Source organism: Salminus brasiliensis, chromosome 9 (assembly GCF_030463535.1).
Source record: "Salminus brasiliensis chromosome 9, fSalBra1.hap2, whole genome shotgun sequence".
NCBI classification, from domain to species: Eukaryota; Metazoa; Chordata; class Actinopteri; order Characiformes; family Bryconidae; genus Salminus; species Salminus brasiliensis.
This window is the reverse complement of record NC_132886.1, coordinates 39,650,174-39,676,010: the sequence shown is the minus strand read 5'-3', so window position 1 is coordinate 39,676,010 and position 25,837 is coordinate 39,650,174. Positions and strand designations below refer to the sequence as shown.

At 38.9% G+C, this 25,837-nt stretch overlaps 2 protein-coding genes across 2 annotated transcripts; one reads left to right on the top strand and one right to left on the bottom strand.

Moving 5' to 3' along the window:
- Positions 1–1,519: 1,519 nt before the first annotated feature.
- On the top strand, positions 1,520–11,051 carry LOC140562610 (uncharacterized). Its single transcript, XM_072688386.1, has 5 exons — positions 1,520–1,828; positions 3,370–3,621; positions 7,330–7,623; positions 8,048–8,208; positions 8,379–11,051. The coding sequence occupies exons 1-5, from the start codon at positions 1,762–1,764 to the stop codon at positions 8,421–8,423; spliced, it is 819 nt and encodes a 272-aa protein (XP_072544487.1). The 5' UTR covers positions 1,520–1,761; the 3' UTR covers positions 8,424–11,051.
- A 784-nt stretch (positions 11,052–11,835) lies between these two features.
- rec8b (REC8 meiotic recombination protein b) lies at positions 11,836–25,183 on the bottom strand. Its single transcript, XM_072687011.1, has 18 exons — positions 25,128–25,183; positions 24,536–24,604; positions 23,981–24,123; positions 23,787–23,865; positions 21,742–21,856; positions 21,269–21,341; positions 19,861–19,928; positions 19,654–19,726; positions 19,342–19,522; positions 17,647–17,836; positions 17,414–17,557; positions 16,165–16,234; positions 15,478–15,647; positions 14,652–14,700; positions 14,483–14,552; positions 13,994–14,092; positions 13,801–13,880; positions 11,836–12,436 (listed from the first exon to the last, which is right to left on the bottom strand). Exons 1-18 carry the CDS (start codon positions 25,181–25,183, stop codon positions 12,339–12,341), a joined length of 1,827 nt encoding a protein of 608 aa, XP_072543112.1. The 3' UTR covers positions 11,836–12,338.
- Between the last annotated feature and the right edge of the window lie 654 nt (positions 25,184–25,837).

The window sequence follows — 25,837 nt, the reverse complement described above, 5'->3', positions numbered from 1 at the left end:
CTCCCCCCCACCCGTTTTCAGGCGGACCACGCCCCCTCGTGTCAGGATTGGCTGGTTTTAATATATAATTTTTAAATAAATATTTAATTAATAATATATTATATAAATATATTTTTCACGTTCATACTAAATTTGTAACTTTTTGACTTAAAATGGACTAAAATGTTTTCATCCAACGTTTCGAGATTTGGAGATATGAGGTTTTTGCGTGACAGCGACGAGATTTCCAACTACCGTATACCTTGTGCTGGGACTGGCTAGTTAATATAGAGAGTTATACATTTTTGAATGTTTTGAAAAAATGAAGTATTTATTTTAATTTATTTAAATGTATTTTAATTGTTTTTATTTATCTAGTTTAAATAAGAATTATCATATTTAAATTAGATGTTTTTCCCTAAAAAAAAAGAAAAGCTAAATATCCAATGTGTTATGATTGGCTTGTAAGTTAATACAAAAAAAAAAAAACAACTGAAACATTTAAATTTAACATGAAATATAAATTTCATGTTACAAATAATAATGAAATTTATGTTTCATATATATTATATTATATATATATGAATAATATAACAATAATAATCATAATAATAATAAATAATATATATATATTATTTGTAAATATATGTTTATTATATTGCTATTGGATCAGTGAGTATTCCTGCCTGTGAGTATAATTTATATTATTATTAAATAATAGCTAAGTATATATATGTATATATAAGCAGATATTTAGTTACATTTATGTATTTAGTTATTCATATTTATTTAAATGTATTAGAAAAAGCTAGAAAAAGCTAAATTCCCAATTAATGATCCGCAAGCCACGCCCCCTGTGTTATGATTGGCTAGTAATTTCAGTTGAAGTTAATATTTTAATAAAAATCTAACATCTGAAACACATATATTTCACATATATATGGATAAATATTCCTATTTGAATGTTGGAATAGTACTTTTTAAAATTATAATACAGGAGGACTTATAAGTTATTTATATGTACTTAAAATATATATTTCCATCAGGTTTAGTGATTTCAACTAATCAACTAAGGAATACCAAATCTGATTAATTTTAATAATTATTATTTATTATTAATTATTATTACTAAACTATGAGTTATGAGTGGGCTGTTGTTATTTTTTTTATCATCTCCAAGATATACCAAGATAATGCACATATTTACTCAGTATGGTCATATCTGCTGATGCACTCCTCCTGCACATCATCACTCATTCAGTCATTATTCTTCTATTATTCCACCATCATGTATTTTTATTTTATGTATTTTTATAGATCTTTATTATTCCTCATTATTGTGTCGTATTTACTGTGCTGTTATTGTGCAGCTGCTACTGGCTGCTAAATTTCCTTGGGGATCAATAAAATAAAATAAGTATCAATAAGTATCAATATATCTCCGTTATTTTTAACGTCACGTGACGCTATCGTCGTCACGCACCACGGAGGGAAGCGTTGCTAGGCGGCCCTGCGTCATCACTATGGCAACCAATGAAGATGGGGCAGAAGCTGAAGACGGGCGCTGGGAGCTGATCAGACTCGATCACTGCCGGATACCGGAGCTGAAGCCCAGCTCCAGACTCGCGAGCAGTGTGAACACAGCCTGCCCGCAGGCCTGGCCGGGGCCCTGCCCACGCTGCCCGCCCTGCCCGCGCTGCCCAGCCCCTCAGGATATTTATAGACATGATTTCCAGCATCAGGTGAAGGCCAGCAGACTCCAGCAGCTCCAGACAGCAGAAAATGGAGACTGGAGTGGGGGCTGTAATGTGGACCATCCTGCTTCTAACCACCGCGTCTGAGCTGAAAGGTGAGCTGGCTGATTTTGGCTGGAGGTGGATATTAGTAATGAACTACAGCATGTAGCATACACTATTATTATTATTATTATTATTATTATTATTATTATTATTATGACTATAGACAGTTAGAGGCATCAGATTAGACAGACCAGTGATATAATAATAATTATCTTATATAATAATAATTACAATAAATAAACTGTTTATATATTATATTTATATATTATAGATATATTATTTAATAATATAATCCTTTATTAGTATGTAAACGTACATAATATAATAAAATATATTTCTGTGTCCTGTATATATATATATATACACACATACTATACATGAATATTTAAATATATGCATATTTCCCCCATCGTTTCTGATTGGGGGTGTGGCTTTTGCATATACAATCAATTAAACAGACTATATCTTGACAAACATTATGAATATAATTACAAATATTATTATTTTAAATATTTATTAATTGACTTATTTATGTATGTATGTTTAAACAATATTTATTTGTTGTTTAATTTCCATGATTGTCTCAAGAAGTTTTGCACAGTATTCTATTTAAACATTTTGTTGATTTTCTAAATATATATAAATAATATATAAAGGTACTAAAGGTATAAAGGTTATACATTTAGGTATTAAACATTTTTTACACACAATTTATATGCATTTACTAAATCTCATCTATTAGAAAAATTAAACATAACATGATGTGCCATTACTTTTGCTTATTTATCTATTTCTATGTTAAATTCAGTAAATAAACAGCATTTATTCTTAAGAATGTGCAGGAATGTGTCCATGTAGATCATTATTTGTATGTTTTTATTTTTACGCACATTATATTATCACTGCCTATAATTTGACCTGGGTTCCCAAACATAAATATGATGAAATGTAATATTTTTCCTTGTGCCTCAGTAAGCAGTCTGTTATAGGTTTCAGACTCTCAGGATTTGCCTCTGAATCTATTAACTGGCTCCTGGAGGTGAGAACCTCAGTTCATGCTGCGCTTGGGTTGGTGTTAATGAAGGCAGCCTGGCTCTGAATATTTATCAGTTTTGTCTGGCTGTTCTATCTTCATATGTCTTTTTTTATAGGCATTCCCTACCTAGTCTATCTCTCTTGGAGGCTTCTGGCTTGTTTGCTTTCCTTTTTGCTTTTAAAAAGCAGTTAAAGGTCACAGCTGCTTTGGACTCCACTGGAGCTACGAGGCTAATGGTGCTAGCATAGCGCTAACTGCAGGCCTAAGTCATCACACTCACCTCGAACCCTCGATCAGCTGTTCAGTAACTCCTCTAACAGACTTCCTTACTATTCCTTACCATTATAATTATCATCAGGGTGCAACTTATAGTAGCTGATTGCATTTATTAGTAGGGGCGTCCACAAACATTTGGACATATAGTGTACTTCTGGGTCGTCATCTTGGGCCTCCTTGGGCCAATAGGTGCTTGGACCCCGAGAATCGCCGCCTGAGGCTATATTTATAATAATAATAATAACAACAACAACAATAACAACACCCTCTGTCTTCTAGGTGGGTCCACTGCATCCCCTCCTGCCCTGACCCTTAACGAAGCCATCTCCGCCGCTCCTCGTCTGACCCCGAATAGTAACGTTGCGGGGACCCAGCCTGGTCCAGCCAACAATGAGAGTTCACACACTGCAGCCACGGCGCTCCCTCCTCCGTCAGAGCTCACCACAAAGGCTGCCTTCAGGACGGACGCCTCACCTCCCCCTGCCAGCACACTCGCACCTGGACCAGGCCTCGGGACAGAGGCTACGCAAGGTGAAGCTAGAGGACCGTTTCACATAGAAGCATCCTTTGATGTTTGGGCCAGGGGGTTAGATGAATTCTTACTAGCCGTTAGATTTGGGGAGAGTGGAGGGAACAGTGGAGAACCCTGATATAACAGAACAGGGGCTCTTAGTCCTGGTCCTCTTTGCAGTTAAAGCAGCAGTATGTAAAATTTCTACCATAAAATATCAGCTTGAAAATCGCTGGGAAGCTCCACCGACTGTAATAGAGAAAATATTAGCACACCTGCTAACTGCACTATGTAACTCTGGTGAAATTCCCTCCACCGCCTCAGTATCTGTATATGTCAGCTTGCCCAGAAATGCATGTGTAAAGCGCGTCCTTCATTAGTGGCTCAAACCGCAGATTACACTTCCCGCCTGAAGAGGGAGCCCGGGAGCAAAAGGCTCGGATTCTCGCATAATGCTGCTTTAAAGGGTCACTTCAGACAACATGAAGACTAAATGACCACTGCTACTTTCGTTGTAAACATGGCTACTCACCGCGTTCGGTGGTCTGCGGTAGCATCTAGCGTCTGACGTTGTCTTCTGAAGGTGGGAGGAGCCTCAGACGCCACAACAGCAAGTCTGTTCAATTAGAGATCACCGAACACCTCCACACGGTTTGAGGAGAGGTTAGCATGCAGGGTGTTACGGTTTGCAGTTAGCAACTAGCTTGGCATAAGCTTCCATCGGTTGTGAGCGACATTAGCCTAGCATAGCTCTAGCTCTCACAACAAATATGCTAAGTTAGCATACACCTTCTGAGGATGTATTTTAGGTGGGAAGAGCCTTTGGAAAAAACGACTAGCGGCTCAGCAGTCTAATGCGCTAGCACTATGCCCTAAGGGTCGCGGGTTTGAATCCTTAGCTGTGCCGCTTTGCCATCAGCAGCCGGAGTCTGAGAGAGCACAACTGGCCGCACTCTCTCCGGATGGGTAGATGGCGCTAGGGTGGCGGGTAGACGCTACACGCGCAAGTTAGCCGTTATGGTGGCGCTAGGGACCCAGCGCTTTTCGCATCAGCGGTAGTTAAAAAGGAGGTGGTGTCTGGCTTCACATTGATCAGAGGAGACGTGTGTTAAGGCCTTACCCTTTTAGCGCCGGTAGCATTGCTAGCTGGCAGAACCAAATCTATCTGAGATGTGGTTTAGCTGCTAGCTAACCGCAGTGCTAGGATGCTAAACCCCATGTCTGTATGTGTTAGCCTCTACAGCAGTGGCTACGTTGTTTTTAGCTTTGCACGTTTTTGCAGTTGTGCAGTTCTGCTAGACAGCTCCAGGAACAGGACTGTGTGGCTGTGGTTTGTAAACACTGACGTATTTACGCAATCAGCCGACCGGCAACATGGCTAAATTTAGCACGGCTAAAAGCGTCTCCCTCTTAGTTTACGCTGGGAGGAATCGGTGGTGCCTTCATGATGCCTGCAATTCATCCTGTTCAGTGATCAGATGAAGCTGATGATCAGAGTAAACCCATATCCAATCCCGCCTCGTTATTCCTTCACTTCAATAATCCAAATAATTAAAATATTAAAGTTCTGATTCTCTGTTTAAATTTGGGATCTTCATCTTTAAGATGGTTTGATGAATCATATCAAATATACATGCATTAGTGACGTAACAGATCCCAGACCAAGCCACTAATACAAACAAACAAACACTGTTTCAAAATAAAAGCCACTAATACAAACAAACAAACACTGTTTCAAAATAAAAGCCACTAATACAAACAAACAAACGCTGTTTCAAAATAAAAGCCACTAATACAAACAAACAAACACTGTTTCAAAATAAAAGTCACTAATACAAACAAACAAACACTGTTTCAAAATAAAAGTCACTAATACAAACAAACAAACGCTGTTTCAAAATAAAAGCCACTAATACAAACAAACAAACGCTGTTTCAAAATAAAAGCCACTAATACAAACAAACAAACGCTGTTTCAAAATAAAAGTCACTAATACAAACAAACAAACGCTGTTTCAAAATAAAAGCCACTAATACAAACAAACAAACGCTGTTTCAAAATAAAAGCCACTAATACAAACAAACAAACGCTGTTTCAAAATAAAAGCCACTAATACATACAAACAAACGCTGTTTCAAAATAAAAACCACTAATACAAACAAACACTGTTTCAAAATAAAAGCCACTAATACAAACAAACGCTGTTTCAAAATAAAAACCACTAATACAAACAAACACTGTTTCAAAATAAAAGCCACTAATACAAACAAACAAACGCTGTTTCAAAATAAAAGCCACTAATACAAACAAACAAACACTGTTTCAAAATAAAAGCCACTAATACAAACAAACAAACACTGTTTCAAAATAAAAGCCACTAATACAAACAAACAAACACTGTTTCAAAATAAAAGCCACTAATACAAACAAACACTGTTTCAAAATAAAAGCCACTAATATAACAAACAAACACTGTTTCAAAATAAAAGCCACTAATACATACAAACAAACACTGTTTCAAAATAAAAGTCACTAATATAAACAAACACTGTTTCAAAATAAAAGCCACTAATACAACAAACAAACACTGTTTCAAAATAAAAGCCACTAATACATACAAACAAACACTGTTTCAAAATAAAAGCCACTAATACATACAAACAAACACTGTTTCAAAATAAAAGTCACTAATATAAACAAACACTGTTTCAAAATAAAAGCCACTAATAGAAACAAACACTGTTTCAAAATAAAAGCCACTAATACAAACAAACGCTGTTTCAAAATAAAAGCCACTAATACAAACAAACACTGTTTTTAAAATAAGTCACTAATACAAACAAACAAACACTGTTTCAAAATAAAAGTCACTAATACAAATAAACAAACGCTGTTTCAAAATAAAAGTCACTAATACAAACAATGTTTTAAAATAAAAGTCACTAATACAAACAAACGCTGTTTAAAAATAAAAGTCACTAATACAAACAAACAAACACTGTTTCAAAATAAAAGTCACTAATACAAACAAACGCTGTTTTTAAAATAAAAGCCACTAATACAAATGAACAGACTGTTTCAAAATAAAAGCCACTAATACAAACACTGTTTCAAAATAAAAGCCACTAATACAAACAAACACTGTTTCAAAATAAAAGTCACTAATACAAATGAACAGACTGTTTCAAAATAAAAGCCACTAATACAAACACTGTTTCAAAATAAAAGCCAATAATACAACAAACACTGTTTCAAAATAAAAAGTCACTAATACAAACAAACGCTGTTTCAAAATAAGTCACTAATACAAACAATGTTTTAAAATAAAAGTCACTAATACAAACAAATACTGTTTTAACATAAAAGTCACTAAAAAATGAACATGCTGTTTCAAAATAAAAGTCACTAATACAAACACTGTTTCAAAATAAGTCACTAATACAAACAAACACTGTTTTAACATAAAAGTCACTAAAAAATGATCAGGCTGTTTCAAAATAAAAGTCACTAATGCAAACACTGTATCAAAATAAAAAATGTCACTACTAAAAACAAATCGTCTGTTTCAAAATAAGTCACTAACACAAACAGACTTTTCAAAATTAAAGTCACTAACACAAACAGACCATGTCAAAATAAGCCACCAATACAAATGTACAGACCTTCAACTAGATCTTATTCACACATTCCTGTTCATTTTCTGCCTTTTCCTCACTTGTTGCATCCAGCTTCTGCCGCTACCAGCCCGCCTCTCATCCCAGCGAGGAGCACCACGTCCTCTCCAGGATCCATTATCACTTTAACTGCCTCTACTGCAGCGTCTACCAGTGAAGAACACCGGACGACTTCTCGTCAGTCCACCATCAGTGCCTCCAAGACGATTCCAACGGCTTCTTCAGGTCCTTCCTCCAGGCCAGCTTCTACTCCAACTGCCCTGATAGACAAAATCCAACCCACTGGACCTGTTCCCCTGGAGAACCCACAACAGGACGGACCTTCAGAACTGGATGTTGGAGACGATGGTGCGTGAGTTGTGTCTTGAATCAATGGTTTTAGGTGAAGCTGCGTCAAGCTCCAAAACTGCCTGGATATCTGAACGCTTTCACTTTCACTTTTATTTATTTCTTTATTATGTCTATTTTTGCTTCTGTTATTAGAATCTCTATTCTTTTAGTACATTTTGTCCATTTCTGGTACAATTTGGCATCCAAACAGATGCTGGCCATTGGTCATTATTATGCATGAGGTCACTAACATGTCCATTTTGATTGGCTGCTACTCAGGTCGTGTGTTATTTTCATTGAATTTGATTACTTTGGCCCAAGGTGTCGTTGCTGATTGGCTACATGACTGGCTATAAGCTTCTGTGGGTAACAGCAGTATTTGAGGGTGAACATGGCAGCACCTGATCTCCTCTCTGTATTTGTGTCCCAATGATTCTCAAAGATTCATCCAAACTGCCTCACGCCTCTCCGTGGGATCCCCTGCTCGCCGCTCTGGTCTCCATCTTCATCGTCAGCACTGCTCTGGTCTCCGTCATGCTCTTCCTCAGGTTTCGGCAGCAAAGCGAGCATCCAGAGTTCCATCGGTTGCAGGACCTTCCCATGGTGGGTCTTCCTTATATACTATTTTTTTGCAAAATTGCGCAATCGGCCCACGGTTCGTATGGAATGCTTAAACCAGTGATAATTAGCCCCTCCCCCAGGCGAGCCCAGAATTGGTCCTGGGGCGGACCTGTATGAAAATTCTAAGTCTTTGCTTTTCTTCTCTTCTACAGGACGACCTCTTGGAGGACACGCCATTGTCAAGATACTCGTATTAAGAGGATACTCAGGGCCACTGCTTTCCTCCTGAAGACCCTCAGGCCACTGATGCCACTGTTGCGGCCTAATGCGGCTACAATCGGTTGTTCGGTTTCCCAAGAGGCTTTTACAGCTAAAACAAAAGAGCCATACAAAAACACTGCATGTCCAAAAGTATCTAGACACCCCTTCTAAGGAATTAATTCAGGTGCCCACAAGCTAGTATAACCTCCACAGAACAGATAGAGTAGACTGCAGCATTCTCGAGTAGCCACACTTGGGCCTAAGGTCACTGTGCCCAATGCCAGGCGTGGGCTAGAGGGGTATAAAGCCCCCCAGCTTTGAGCTGTGGAGCAGTGGGAGAGCTGTGTTCTTCCAAAAAAAATCCCCCCAAATCCTGCCAGATTTAATCATTCAACAATGATCTAACAGTACCTGACCTTGGTGGGGCTGAATGCAATCAAATCCTCCTCACAGCTAAACTAGACGTTCGTTCCAGAAGAGCAGAAGCTGTTACTGCAGCAAACAAAAAACAAAGACAAACTCCATATTAACACCCCCCCCCCTTGATCTCAGAAGAGACCCTGAAGAAGCAGGTGTCTACAAACTTTAGGACATGTAACGTATGAGTGTAATCAATCACACATGGAATTTTTGTCTCAGGTGGGATGTTTCTGACACTGCAAAAATGACATCTTGGCAGGTAGAATTGTATAAAGCAGGGGTGGGCAACGGGGGCCGGGGTCCAGCGCAGTTTGCTGACCTCCTGGCTCTCGCAGATCTACTACACCTAGCGTTTAGCAGGTGAGGGAATCGGGTGTGCCTGAGCAGGACGAGCTCAAAACTGTGCAGCAATCCGTTCCCATTCAGGACAAGAAAGTGCCCATCCCTGGAATTAATCATCTTACATACAAGGGGCCCTAACTTACACCCCGCCAACAGTCTATTTTCACGCCTGCCGCCGGCGTCGCTTAAATAACGCACCAGTGCTTGTGAATATCTCTGCGGTGATGGGCGCGGTGGTCTCTAAATGAGGGGTGTTCAGGTCAATTTCTGGTGTATTTCTATTTCTATTTCTGGCAATTTCAGTGAGCTACACTGACTGAAAACAGCCCAGGCAGACGTTGATCAACAGTCAGACGTCTGTTGCTATCTCAGCAGTGAATTGTCAACACAGGCGGGTGCAGCCCGGCGCTTACACCACTGAAATAGCAACCCACCAAAGTCAGACAGACCGCACCTGGCTCTTAAAGGGAATGGCAAAAGACCCACTGATTGGTTTATTACTGCACGTTACTCCCAAAAAAAAAACACCCATAATTAATTAAGAGAGCAAGGCCACTTTACCAGTCGCTACGACAGCAAAGACACACCAACACGCCCCCTAAATCAAGCTGCGTGGTACACGGTTGACAGCTTAAAAAAAACGCTAAAATAGGGCCTGTTGGATATACGGACTAAATGCCAGATGTTCAGATCGTCCCAAGATGTTGAGAAAGTAAAAATAGATAGGAATGACCACAGCCTTGGCCTTACTGAGTTACAGGAAGTGGAGCCAGATCTGTTAGCATGAATCCTCCCAAACAGCAGGACATTTTTTTATTTTGTGATGTTTTGGAGGTGGTTTTACCACGATCATGATCACCCAGAGTGGTTCGCTACGATGCCGCCGAGGTGTCTGACCTTTCTCGTTTTCATTAGTAGAAAATGTTTTGGGGAGCTGATGAGTTTTTTGTACATTGTAGTGTTTACAGGTTGGTGATGGAGGAGGAGGATCACCGAGAGGGTCCTACAGTGTTTTCTAGTAGATCCTTCAGTTCAGCTGTTTTTCAAAGACATGTAACAGCTTCTAGGTTTAGTGCAACATATCAAATATGAGCTTTGTGTGAATATTAGCATTTAGGGTGAAGGTATGATTAAAAGGGATGTTAAATTTTTTGGGGGATGCACCGATCCGACCTTTTCTGTTCCGATACCAATCCGATACCATTGTTGAATTATTAACCCATATACTTCACCATGTGGGAGAGACTTAAGGCATCAGGACTGACGTAAACACAACTTTACTAACAGTAAAAACTACCTATAATAAATGGACACAGATATTAATGTAATGAACTGCTGTTTATTGATCACTAATATTAATAACTGTGCTGGACCTCAGCACGGTGCTGTCTGGGCTTAGAAATTTTATTCTGATAATTTGAAGTCTGTGAGATAAAGCTAATTTAGTTAGTATCAGGACCCATATCTGATCTTAATATTGGATCGGTGCGTCCCAGTTAATTGGGATAATAGATGCAGAGGTTTTACAATTTTAATTGTTAAACATTAGCATTAAAACAATTACTGAAAAAGTACAACAGCCAGGTACACTTCCTCTAGTAATTTCCGTCTCTGTTCAAATGTAAAGTATCATAATTCATTCTTTATATTACTTCACATCTGTGGTAAACTTAGTGCCTACTGTACTTTGTGCCAAATAATTTGTGCTGTAATTGAGAATGTCACAATTCTGTACAGTATCGGAAGCTCCCCAGACAAAGCATGAGTCGCCAGGCTCCTGCAGATGGCGCTGCACGAGGATAATCGGGCTGTAAATACCTGCGAGGTGTGTGGCGGGACTCAGACATTGAGAAGAGGAGGTACAGGGCGGTGAGGGTCTCGTTGGATGTGTGGAAAATGGGTCGCAAAGCAGATGCAGTTAATGATTGGCTAAAAGGAGTGACTGTATTTGGGCGTGGCCAAAGACCATAGAGTGAAGGAAGGAGCTGAATCTGCAGGTGTGTGGAAGCTTACGGTCATACGGGTCTACCAGCAGTGGCAGAGATCCCTACAGTCTACAGGAGATTCACCTCATTTTTGAGCAGTTAGAGGCTGGGATTTCTGCCACTGCTGGTAGACCCGTATGATCGTACACCTCCCACACACCTGCAGATTCAGTCACTTCCCTTACACTATGACCTTCAGCCACGCCCAAATTCAATCCCTCCTTTTAGCCAATCATTAACTGCATCTGCTTTGCGACCCATTTTCCACCCATCCAACGAGACCCCCACTGCCCTGTACTGCACTCTTCTCAATGTCTGAGTCCCACCACACACCCTGCAGGTATTCATAACCATATTATCCTCGTGCAGCGCCATCTGCAGGAATCTGAAGTTACTAGCACCTTAAAACATGCAAGGTGACTCATTTTTTTTGTTTAGCGCTGAGCTAGTTTGTGAATGAAACTTGTAAAGAAACAGTTTGAAATTAAATTTGTTGTGCAATAATGTTCTCAAATGTGACTTTATTGTCTTTTCACTTATTTTTGAATTTGGCTGGAAACCTAAAAACCCAAAAGCTTAAAAACTGACAGCTGTAATAAAAGTTTATTTCCACACAACCACAAGTCAACCATTAAAAATGTTCAAACGGCTTAAAGGAACGTAATAATGTTGATATCAGAACAATTAAAATGGAAGCATGACGTATAAAAATGCTAAAATGACATCATAAATATAGAAACCACTGCAGAACAGGCCATTACAACTCATCTCAACTCGTTAACGCATAGTAAATAATCCAATAATAACACTGCATAAGAAAAATTGATAAGTTCATAGAGGTCTGACCCAGAGCTGGGCTCGATTTCAGTGAATAAATACGAAAATAAGTAACAAAGTACATAAATAACTCAATATTCATATTTGTAAAACAGGCTTTTCTCTATATAAAAGGTCAGAATTTCATCCATTTAAACACTGATACAGTAGATTAAACGTTGACAGCATTGATGACCCTTCAGTGGGACCTCACAGCATTATAAATATCAGTATGTCCAGTCAGATCTGACCCGAGTTCTTAATGAACACTGGAACGTCTGTCATTCTAAAATGATGCCAGTAAAAGTGACCTAGCCGTCATTTCTGCAAGTAAAATAACACTAAAACTCACTCCACCCGTCTCTCTATCTGCTGTAACTGCGTGATGAAGATGTCGCCATACGGCTCGTCCTGTCGCACTGTCACTTCCTTTGCGTCTATTTGCTCTGTTAACAATCACAATTCCTATTGAATAACCTGAGACACTGTAAACATCCTGAATTCTCACGCAAAATCCCCTTCAACTGCAAGGGTCTGTATATCCATACTGTATAATCCATTCTCCTTACTGAATAACACTAGTGGATACTGAGTAATTCATAGTGGATACTGAGTAATTCCTAGTGAATACTGAATCATTCATAGTGGATACTGATGAATACATAGTGGATACTGAATCATTCATAGTGGATACTGAGTAATTCATAGTGGATACTGAATCATTTATAGTGGATACTGAATCATTCATAGTGGATACTGACTAATTCATAGTGGATACTGAGTAATTCATAGTGGATACTGAGTAATTCCTAGTGAATACTGAATCATTCATAGTGGATACTGATGAATTCATAGTGGATACTGAATAATTCATAGTGGATACTGAATCATTTATAGTGGATACTGAATCATTCATAGTGGATACTGAATCATTCATAGTGGATACTGAGTAATTCATAGTGGATACTGAGTAATTCCTAGTGAATACTGAATCATTCATAGTGGATACTGATGAATTCATAGTGGATACTGAATCATTCATAGTAGATACTGATGAATTCATAGTGGATACTAAATTATTCACAGTAGATATCTGCTAATTAATAGTGGATACTGGATAATATACAGTAGATACTGACTAATTCATAGTGGATACTGATGAATTCATAGTGGATACTGAATCATTCATAGTGGATACTGAATCATTCATAGTGGATACTGATGAATTCATAGTGGATACTGAATCATTCATAGTGGATACTGATGAATTCAAAAAGGAAACTGATGAATTCATAGTGGATAGTGACTAATTCATAGTGGATACTGAATAGTTTACAGTAGACACTGACTAATTCATAGTGGATACTGAATAATGTATGGTAGATACTGACTAATTTATAGTGGATACTAAATCATTCACAGTAGATATCTGCTAATTAATAGTGGATACTGGATAATATACAGTAGATACTGACTCATTCATAGTGGATACTCAATTATTCATATTGACAAATTCATAGTAGAAATTGAAAAATTCATAATGGATACTAAATAATGTACAGTAGATACTGACTAATTTATAGTGGATCCTGAATAATATACAGTAGACATTGACTAATTAATAGTGGATACTGGATAATATATAGCAGATACTGACAAATTCATACTGCATACTGAATAGTTTACAGTGGTCACTAACTAATTCATAGTGGATACTCCATAATTGATAGTGGATACTGAATAACTCATCTGATTAGGCTAATGTGTAGAATATTTCTGTAGTATGGGAGGACTGCTTCAGCGGTCTTACCCAAGAGCCTCCAAAAAGCCTGGGCAACAGTCCTGCGGCTGATCTTAGGGGGCAGCAGAGAGTGAAACGGCACTGCCTGCCTGCAGCAGAAAGGCTTGAGTTTAGAGAGCATAATGGGCCATCGCACTGAAACCTACGGTTCAATCAGAGATCTTTAGTGGGTCCACTGGGTCCTGAAAAAAGCTCATCTTACCCCAGTGGATGCTCAATATCCATAGTGATGTCCTCAAGGTCTGGGATCCTCTCCTCAGCAATGTCCTCCAAACCATAAATGGACACAGGGACAGGTGACCTACAAACAATACGGTAAATACAGTAAATAAAAATACACCTACAAAAGTATATGCATTAGGGACAATTTCAAAGGTTTGATGACTTAAAATCATTACTATTATTATTATTAGTAGTAGCAGTATTAGTTTAGTGCTACAACAGATTAGGGCTGCACAACATGGACAGAGTACCGTATTTCAATGACAGTACTACATACTGCAGGATGCCCTGAGTGGCGCAGCTGTCTAAGCATTGGCTCTATCATCAGGATGTTGCCAAGTTACATAAAACCACTTGTCCCTTTATGCTGTGTCGGACCTTTATGATGAATGGACCAACAGAAACGCTCCAAAACAACAAAACATGGCTCCACCTTCTGAATATGGACACTATCTCTCACTTCCCTTACCGCCGAGTCTCTGGAGTCTCCAGTGGCGAAGCTTCTCTCTCGGTGGTCTCCAAAATCACCAGAGATGAAACTGGAAATGCAGTGTGAGATGAAAACCCTGCTTACACAGACCTTCATACAAAACCAGTAACTCAGTTAGATCTCAGAGATCATCCACAGATCATCTGACCTGGAGTGTCGTACTGGGAGATGCTTGACTCGGCCATCTCTCTGGGCACCTGCACAGGTAAGATAAGCAATATGTGCACTACTATACATTTTAAACAGTACTCTTATTAATACAAGCATTATCATTATCACATGATTAAAACAGACTGAAATAGTTTAAATTTAGTGTAAATCCAATTTATACTGAATAATTCATAGCGGATACCAGATAATTCACAGTAGATATAGAATAATTCATAACGTATACAGAATGCTTCTTGTAGATATTGGTATTGGCATAGTAGTTAAAAAAACACTCTGGACTCATACTGGTCCATTTAGGATAGATACAGAATAATTCATAGTAGTTACTTGATGATTCATAGTGGATACTGACTAATTCATACTGGATACTGAGTATTTCATGATAGATACTAAGTAATTCATAGTGGATACTGAATAATCCATAGCTGATACAGCATGCTTCTTAGGTGATCCTGAATAATTCATAGTGGATATTGGATAATTTATAGTAGATGCTAACACATTCATACTGGATACTGAATACTTCATAATGGATATTAAATAATTCATAATAGCTACTGACTATTTCATAGTGGATAATGGGTCATTTATAGTAGTTACTTAATAATTAATAGTAGATACTAAATAATTCATAGTAGTTAATGAATAATTCATAGTGGACACTGAATAACTCAGAGTAGATACTAAATAATCCTTTGTAGTTAATGAATAATTTATAGTGGACACTAAATAATTCATAGTGATTATGAAATAATCTATAGTAGCTACTAAATAATTCATAGCGGATACTGAATAACTCTGACCTCCTTGAAGATGATCTCTCGCTCTGCCTCTCTCTCCTCTGGTTCCTCTCGACCTCTCTCTCTCTCGGGCGCAGCCTCCTCCTCTCTGACCTCTTCACGTCGCGGTGTCGGAGGGATGGGGCGGATGACCGCGCCCTGTTTCCACAGCTCCAGGATTTCAGGAGGAAGGCCTGTAAAAAAGTGTGCAGGAGGAGCTTTACTGTTCAGTATATTCAGATGAGCTCAGGCTCGTTTCAGGGCTGTGTTCACATTACAGAGTGAACGTGGCACAGATCTGAAACCTGTGGGCTGAATAATGAGTGTAATGAGATTTGAGCCATTTTGGCTTCGTTCACATTGCAGACGCATGAATTCAGATCCATTGAGTGTCTGTGAAACACTAGCTGCGTCCCAGAGCGTAGGCTGCAGTGGCAGCTTTCTGAGCCCGGTTATTGAACCCACAACCCATCAACAGCCCCGGTGCGCAAACCACTGAGCCACCATTGTGGTGACATCACCGCCACCACCCTGCCTCATTACACTGGTCCATCTGTGTGACCAATAGGCTACTAAGGAGTCGTCGTAGGAGCCGCCCTACCTCAGTTGCAGGTTCAGTGTAGGCTTTGGAACGCAGCTATTGCGAGTTTCTGGCATTAGCTGGACATTTGGTTTTCTGGTTTGCAGGAACGTGATGGGAGGGTCACTCACTCATGCAGGGGTTACTGAGGAGGGTTTTAGGGTCACTCTCCTCTGAAGGAGCTTTGACAAGAACATCCGCCTACCAGGAAAGAGGGAAAGACAGAGCTTAAAATTCTTGTGTATTTTTGTAAAGAACAAAAAAGTGCTTTTCCTGGTGAAAATACTGGGTTGCTATGGTATCCCAGGCGGTTGCTATGGGGTTGCTATGCAGTTCTTATGCTACTGCTAAGCTCTTGCTATGGCATCTTAGACGATTGCTATGATAGAAACTTGATATGCTGTTTCAAGAGGTTTCTATGCTGCTGCTAAGAAATACTGTTGCTAAGCTCTTGCTATGGTGCCTCAGAAGATTTCTATGTGGTTGCTAGATGCCTGAGATGCTGTTCCAAGAGGTTGCTATGCTGCTGCTAAGCAGTTACTAAGGTGTCCCTGATGGTCTGGATAGTTGCTATGCCATTCCAAATGGTTGCAAGGCGTAAGCAGTTGCTATGGTATCCCAGTTGCATTTAGTTATATTTAGTTGCATCCCTGTTGCTAAGCTCCTGCTATAGTGCCTCAGACGATTGCTACGTGGTTGCTAGATGCTTGAGATGCTGTTCCAAGAGGTTGCTATGCTGCTAAGCAGTTGCTATAGTATACCAGGTATTGCTATGGGGTTGCTATGCAGTTTCTATGCTGCTGCTAAGCTCTTGCTATGGTGTCTCAGACGATTGCTATGTGGTTGCTAGATGCTTAAAATGCTATGCTGCTGCTAAGACGTTGCTAAGGTGTCCATGACGGTTTCTATGCAGCAACTGGATAGTTGCTATGCCATTTCAAATGGCTGCTAGGCTGTTCCTAAGCAATTGCTATGGTATTCTGAGTGGTTGCTATGGGGTTACTACGTGGTTGCTATGCTGTTGCTGAACAGCAGCTATAGTGTCCATTATGGTTTCTATGAAGTGACTAGGTAGGATGCCACCTAGGACACCATAGCAACTAATCAGCAATTATACAGCAACCACATGGAACAGCATAGTGGTAGTTATTCACATGCTGTGGTATCCTACCTAGTCACGCCATAGAAACCATTATGGACACCGGAGCTACTGTTCATACAGCATAACAACTTCTGGCAACAGCATAGCAACTGCCTAGCAACCCCATAGCAACCGCTTCGCAAAAGCATAGCAACCTTTTCCAGCAGCTTTCAACAGCGCCTGCCTAGCAAAATGCTAACATAGCTAATAATGAGCGTAAACTCAGGAGGAGATCTTACCAGCGGCCTGGTCTGAGTCCTGGGGTCGTTTATCTGGGCCCGCAGGGCTTCCTGGGGTATCTGCGTGTGTTCATCAATGAAGGCCAGCTGCCTCCTCCTCCTCCTTCTCCGTTCCACCGGAGCCTCAGGGCTGATCGGGACAGGCTGAAAGGAACAGCAGTGAGGTGAGAAGGTTTCATGGCCAGAATGAGCAGAGGTATGTTTTCCCCAAATTAAACATGTTCTCTACTGACCTCCAGCCTGGGACGCTCCCTACGCCTCTCCCTCCTCACCGCCGGGCTGGGTGGAGATGGTGGGATCAGTAAAGGCTCTGGGATCGGGGTTGTTTCTCTCTCTACCAGTACAGGCATCTCCCCGGGCAGACCCAGAGCTTCCTCAGCCTCAAACACAACGTCTCTGCTGGACAACTCAGCCGTCTGAATCCTGAGGGAACGGAAGGATGTGGGTTTTAGTGTCGGACCGTTTTTCTGCATCCAGACTAAAGCTCACAGAAAACTTTGTACCGGATATTAACTTCAGCAATACCTCATTCGGAATGTTATTTTTATTAGAAATTTATACTGGATATTAATTTTATTAGAATGAATTTGATACTGGATGTTATTTTAATTTGGAAATTCATAGCTTTAAAACTTCATTCTGAATGTTTATTTTATTACTTCATACTGGATATGAATTATATTAGAATTTCATACTGGATAGTAATTTTATTTGAAATTCATACAGGTTATTAATTGTAATAAAACTTCAATCAAGTTTATTTTATTAGAACTTCATACTGGATATTAATGCTATTAGAGCTTCATTCTGGATATTAATGTTATTAGAGCTTCATACTGGATATTAATGTTATTAGAGCTTCATTCTGGATATTAATGCTATTAGAGCTTCATACTGGATATTAATGCTATTAGAGCTTCATTCTGGATATTAATGCTATTAGAGCTTCATACTGGATATTAATGCTATTAGAGCTTCATACTGGATATTAATGCTATTAGAACTTCATACTGGATATTAATGCTATTAGAGCTTCATACTGGATATTAATGATATTAGAGCTTCATTCTGGATATTAATGTTATTAGAACTTCATACTGGATATTAATGTTATTAGAACTTCATTCTGGATATTAATGCTATTAGAGCTTCATACTGGATATTAATGATATTAGAGCTTCATTCTGGATATTAATGCTATTAGAGCTTCATTCTGGATATAAATATTATTAGAACTTCATACTGGATATTAATGATATTAGAGCTTCATACTTGATATTAATGTTATTACAGCTTCATACTGGATATTAATGTTATTAGAGCTTCATACTGGATATTAATGCTATTAGAGCTTCATACTGGATATTAATGCTATTAGAGCTTCATACTGGATATTAATGTTATTACAGCTTCATACTGGATATTAATGTTATTAGAGCTTCATACTGGATATTAATGCTATTAGAGCTTCATACTGGATATTAATGTTATTACAGCTTCATACTGGATATTAATGTTATTAGAGCTTCATACTGGATATTAATGTTATTAGGACGTCATACTGGATATTAATGCTATTAGAGCTTCATTCTGGATATTAATGCTATTAGAGCTTCATTCTGGATATTAATGATATTAGAGCTTCATACTGAATATTAATGCTATTAGAACTTCATACTGGATATTAATGTTATTAGAGCTTCATTCTGGATATTAATGTTATTAGAGCTTCATACTGGATATTAATGTTATTAGAACTTCATACTGGATATTAATGTTATTAGAGCTTCATACTGGATATTAATGCTATTAGAGCTTCATACTGGATATTAATGCTATTAGAGCTTCATTCTATTGAGAACAGTGGTTTCAGGTGAGCTGTAGTGTATATCAGCTGCTGCTGCTCTCTGGTGGTCGTGGTGACGTACTGCTCCAGGGAGATGGTGGATCTCGTTAACTCTCTAATTCTCTCTGTCTCTGCCGCTGCTCTCTCTCGCTCTCTCTGTATGGCCTCTTCTCTTCCCCTCTCTCGCTCTCTCTTCTGCTGCCTTTCTCTGTCTCTCTCTCGCTGTCTCTCCAGGTCTGCCTCGCGCGCCCTCCCCTCCTCGCCTGGAACAGGAAGGTAGTGGAGATCAGCTGGTGCTGCTCACCGCAGACAGGGACAGCAGGGAATGTGGAACAGTGTTGTGGAACGTCATGACTGTTCATTCCTGAAGTGCCTAGCAGAAGCATCTCCTCACCCTCAAGGAAATCATCGGGTTGCTCCAGCAGCATGCCAATCATATCAAAGTCCTGTAGCTCCGCCCCCTCAAACTGAAACACACACAGGGAGTGGAGGAGGGAAAGAGGGAGGTGAGTAAGACTAAATATCGGGAGGTAAAAGGAGGGGGGGGCATGTTGTAAGGAAGACAGGTTGCTATGGCAATGCTAATGACTGACAGCAGTACCTCAGGTCCAGGCATGATTTCGGGTTCTCTCTCGGGCAGAGTGATGGACTCCTGACTGGCTGTGATTCCTTCACAGAGGAAAATAAATAAAAACATGCTCATGAAGCAGAACTGAACTGAAGCGAAGTGATCTGAACAGAACTGAACTGAACTGAAACTGAATTAAATCAATCATAACTGAACTAAATAGAAATGGAACCAAACTGAACTGCAATGCACTGAACGGAACGAAATCTAACAAAACGGAGTTCAATCTGAAATGAATTAAACAGAATTAAACTGCACTGAACTGAACTGCATTTCCCTGGAATAAACCATATTTAATTCAACAGAACTGAAGTAAACAAAACTGAATTGAACAGAACAGAAACTGAAGTGAACTAAACTGACCTGAACTGAACTACGCTAACAGGAACTGAAGGGATCTGAAATTACTGAATGGAACGTAATTAAACTGAACTGCATTTTCCGGGACAGAATTTTAATCAAACAGAACTGAACTAAACTGACCAGAACTAAAAGGACCTAAAGTGAATGAAGCTGAATGAACTGAACTAAACTGTCAGGAACTGAACTGATCTAAGATTAATCAAACAGAACTGAACTAAACTGAAATAAACTGAATCAAACTGAAAGGAACAGATTTAAAAGGAAATTAAGTGAACGAAATTGACCTGAACTGAACTAAACTGAATTGAACTGAATCAAATGGAACTGAACTGAACTAAATATATCTAAACAGAACTGAACTAAACTGAATTAAACTGCAATGAACTGAACGGAACAAAACTGAACAAAAAGGAGTTGAAACTTAAATTAATAATTACACAGAATTAAACTTCACTGAACTGAACTGAACTGAATTAAACTGAATTAAACTTCACTGAACTGAACTGAATTAAACTTCACTGAACTGAACTGATTTAAACTGAATTAAACTTCACTGAACTGAACTGAACTGAATTAAACTTCACTGAACTGAACTGAATTAAACTGAATTAAACTTCACTGAACTGAACTGAATTAAACTTCACTGAACTGAACTGAATTAAACTGAATTAAACTTCACTGAACTGAACTGAACTGAATTAAACTTCACTGAACTGAACTGAACTGAATTAAACTGAATTAAACTTCACTGAACTGAACTGAATTTAATCAAACAGAACTGAACTAAACGGAAATTAAAAGATAAATTAAAAGGAACTTAAGTGAACTAAATTGAACCGAACTGAACTGAACTAAACATATCTGAACTGAACTGAATTGAAATGAACTCATGTTAAGATGCTGTGAGTGACGGGTGAAGGTTCGAATAAAGACCCGTCTAGCCTGCTGAGGTGTGGAGGGTGTGCTACTGAGCCCAGGATTCATTCAACTGTCCCTGTATGTGTTTGCCGTTTCTCACCATCTGAAGGCGGGGTCACTCTTCTTTCCGGCAACAAACGCTCAGTTGAAATCTCTCCTATTTGTTGCGCCAGCTGTCAATCAAACAAACACAGGGGCACCCGGACACTGAAGGATTAAAGCACACCAACCAACAACTGCCAAAATACAGCCAGAGAGGACCAGACCACCTTCTTCAATCTTTCCAAAGTCCAGTTCTTAGACCAGACAAAAAATCCGATCACTCGAACCACTTCAGTAGTAACTGCAGAGCAACAAGCGAATTTGCATATTCCGTCTCACACAGTGATCAGACTTCTGTCTGACTAACCAGAGACGCATCTGACTACCCAATGTGGCCAAAATCCAATCCGGGTCCAATCCAGGTACTAGTCACAAGAGGAAAAGATCACTCCAGACTGTAGACCTGTCCATGTTTATGTGTAAAAAAGTCAAAACTGAACATTAGCTCATTGCTAACATGCTAACAATGACCTGAATGAGGCTGCTAGGACTGGGAAAGCCGAAATCCATCAACCCAAAGAATGGATCCCTCGCTCCCTCCGTCTCATTCAGGAGAGTCAGAGCATCAGGAATGGTGAGAGGTTGCCTGAGGAGAACGAAGATTTAACATTAATATCCAGTATGAAGCTCTAATAACATTAATATCCAGTATGAAGCTCTAATAACATTAATATCCAGTATGAAGTTCTAATAACATTAATATCCAGAATGAAGTTCTAATAGCATTAATATCCAGTATGAAGTTCTAAAACATTAATATCCAGTATGAAGCTCTAATAGCATTAATATCCAGTATGAAGCTCTAATAGCATTAATATCCAGTATGAAGCTCTAATAACATTAATATCCAGAATGAAGCTCTAATAACATTAATATCCAGTATGAAGCTCTAATAGCATTAATATCCAGTATGAAGCTCTAATAGCATTAATATCCAGTATGAAGCTCTAATAACATTAATATCCAGAATGAAGCTCTAATAGCATTAATATCCAGTATGAAGTTCTAATAACATTAATATCCAGAATGAAGTTCTAATAGCATTAATATCCAGTATGAAGTTCTAATAGCATTAATATCCAGAATGAAGCTCTAATAGCATTAATATCCAGTATGAAGCTCTAATAGCATTAATATCCAGTATGAAGCTCTAATAACATTAATATCCAGTATGAAGCTCTAATAACATTAATATCCAGTATGAAGCTCTAATAACATTAATATCCAGTATGAAGTTCTAATAACATTAATATCCAGTATGAAGCTCTAATAGCATTAATATCCAGTATGAAGCTCTAATAGCATTAATATCCAGTATGAAGCTCTAATAGCATTAATATCCAGTATGAAGCTCTAATAACATTAATATCCAGTATGAAGCTCTAATAGCATTAATATCCAGTATGAAGCTCTAATAGCATTAATATCCAGTATGAAGTTCTAATAGCATTAATATCCAGTATGAAGCTCTAATAGCATTAATATCCAGTATGAAGCTCTAATAACATTAATATCCAGTATGAAGCTCTAATAGCATTAATATCCAGTATGAAGCACTAATAACATTAATATCCAGTATGAAGCTCTAATAACATTAATATCCAGTATGAAGCTCTAATAGCATTAATATCCAGTATGAAGCTCTAATAACATTAATATCCAGAATGAAGCTCTAATAACATTCATATCCAGTATGAAGCTCTAATAACATTAATATCCAGTATGAAGCTCTAATAGCATTAATATCCAGTATGAAGCTCTAATAACATTAATATCCAGAATGAAGCTCTAATAACATTCATATCCAGTATGAAGCTCTAATAACATTAATATCCAGTATGAAGTTCTAATAACATTAATATCCAGTATGAATCTCTAATAACATTAATATCCAGTATGAAGCTCTAATAGCATTAATATCCAGTATGAAGTTCTAATAACATTAATATCCAGTATGAAGCTCTAATATCATTAATATCCAGTATGAAGCTCTAATAACATTAATATCCAGTATGAAGCTCTAATAACATTAATATCCAGTATGAAGTTCTAATAACATTAATATCCAGTATGAAGCTCTAATAACATTAATATCCAGTATGAAGCTCTAATAACATTAATATCCAGTATGAAGTTCTAATAACATTAATATCCAGTATGAATCTCTAATAACATTAATATCCAGTATGAATCTCTAATAACATTAATATCCAGAATGAAGTTCTAATAACATTAATATCCAGTATGAATCTCTAATAACATTAATATCCAGTATGAAGCTCTAATAGCATTAATATCCAGTATGAAGTTCTAATAACATTAATATCCAGTATGAAGCTCTAATAACATTAATATCCAGTATGAAGTTCTAATAACATTAATATCCAGTATGAAGCTCTAATAACATTAATATCCAGTATGAAGTTGTAATAAACTGTAGAATGAATCTAAAGTAGGTGCTGGATGAAGTGAAGAAGGCCGTGACAGGCGGGGTCAGTGAGTTCTGCAGCTCTGACCTGACGTCCTCCGGCAGCATGTCGATCTGGACCTGGGTGCGGAACCGAAGCAGTCTGTCTATGGCCTCCTGGATCTCATCTAAGACACACCCAGACACACATTAACCCCTTCCACTCCTCTCAGTTTCCCCCCTGACAATTCTGATTAGTCTCACACTAGCCTGAACCTTCCTTCACCCTCCAGCCACACACACCTAGCAGGAGCTGGCACTGCCGGTGGAAGATGAGGACGACTCCGTACTGCAGCTGGGAGGACAGGTAGAGGGAGAAACGAGGACGAGGGAGACCCGCAGAGAGAGGAGCGACCCGCACCAGAACGTAGTCTATGATGTCATCGCTGTGAGAGCAGAGAGAAAGTATAAGTGTTTCTATTAAAGTGGCCAGAGAGTGGAATCACACGAGTAGATGTTTCTATTAAAGTGGCCAGAGAGTGGAAGCACAAGGTAGGTGTTTCTAATAAAGTGGCCACAGAGTGTAAGCACAAGGTAGGGGTTTCTAATAAAGTGGCCAGTGAGTGGAAGCACAAGGTAGGGGTTTCTAATAAAGTGGCCAGAGAGTGGAAGCACAAGGTAGGTGTTTCTAATAAAGTGGCCACGGAGTGAAAGCACACAGGTAGGGGTTTCTATTAAAGTGGCCACGGAGTGTAAGCACAAGGTAGGTGTTTCTATTAAAGTGGCCAGAGAGTGGAAGCACACAGGTAGGTGTTTCTAATAAAGTGGCCAGTGAGTGGAAGTGTCTTCTTTGCCTACCAAGTGACCTGAACGTTAACCTTGAGGAGATCCCTCCGACTGATCTTTCTGCCCTTTGTAGCCGCCAACCTGTAGAAAACACACACCCATTATCTTCCATAATTGACCAAATATTTAACACATTTATTAATTATTAATATTTAATACCCAATGTGTGAAAAACTGAAAGAGCTGAAAGCTTCTCAACATGACCCGTCTATGAAGTGTCCACTTTAGCTGTCCAGATGTGTTGGTCATTTGCAGTTTGTTGTGTATTAACTGCATATATTTACTCTTAGATGTATTTTTTTTTAATTATTTTATATTAGATTAGATTTCTATTGATCAAACGACGTGAGGGATTTTAAAGGCAATAGTCTCAATCTGGCAACCATGCAGCCTGGCCGCCGGTGGGCGTCGCTGTTCTGCGCTTGTAGCAGTGCCGCTGTTTCAGCGCCTCAGAGGAAAATACGGCTAAAATGTCGAAAATACGACTGAAAATGTGTTTATTTAGGAATAAATAGCTGTGAAAACGTTAAAGGTAAAAGGTTGGAGTGTTACTTTATATTCTGTCCCTCTCTCTGGTTCATTAAAACACGCTTTAGACTCTTACCAGATCGTGGCGAAGCAGCCAGTTCTGTAGTGGAGCACATTCGGGTAGTAAAACATGGCGGCTCGGTTTACTCTGCACTGAAGTCACAATTAATGAGAAATAAAATGATTTTATATGATATTTAATCGCTGTTTAATGAGGGAGCGCCTGAGGCTGAATGGCGCTTTTAGCTGGATGTTTATGGAAAAGTGTTTCTACGATGTTCTACCAATCGTTCAGGCCGGAGACGTTTCAGCCAATCAGCGCGCTGCTGGGATGCCAGGGCTGAATCTGATTGGACAGTGAGGTTACCATAGCAGAACAGAGACGGTGAAGTCCTTCATGGGCTGATATGAGAAAATACTGTGGACAAAAGTATTGGGACACCTGCTAATTCACTGCCATTTCCCAAGTCAAAGGTATTAAAAAGACTTTATCCCGCTTTCTGCTAGATTTTGGAGGAGCATTGCTGTGAGGATTTGATTGCAGGGAGTGGAAGCACAAGGTATGTGTTTCCAATAAAGTGGCCAGAGAGTGAAAGCGCATTAGTTGGTGTTTCTAATAAAGTGGCCAGTGAGTGTAAGCACAAGGCAGGTGTTTCTAATAAAGTGGCCAGTGAGTGTAAGCACAAGGTAGGTGTTTCCAATAAAGTGGCCAGTGAGTGTAAGTACATAAGCACAAGGCAGGTGTTTCTAATAAAGTGGCCAGTGAGTGGAATCACAAGGCAGGTG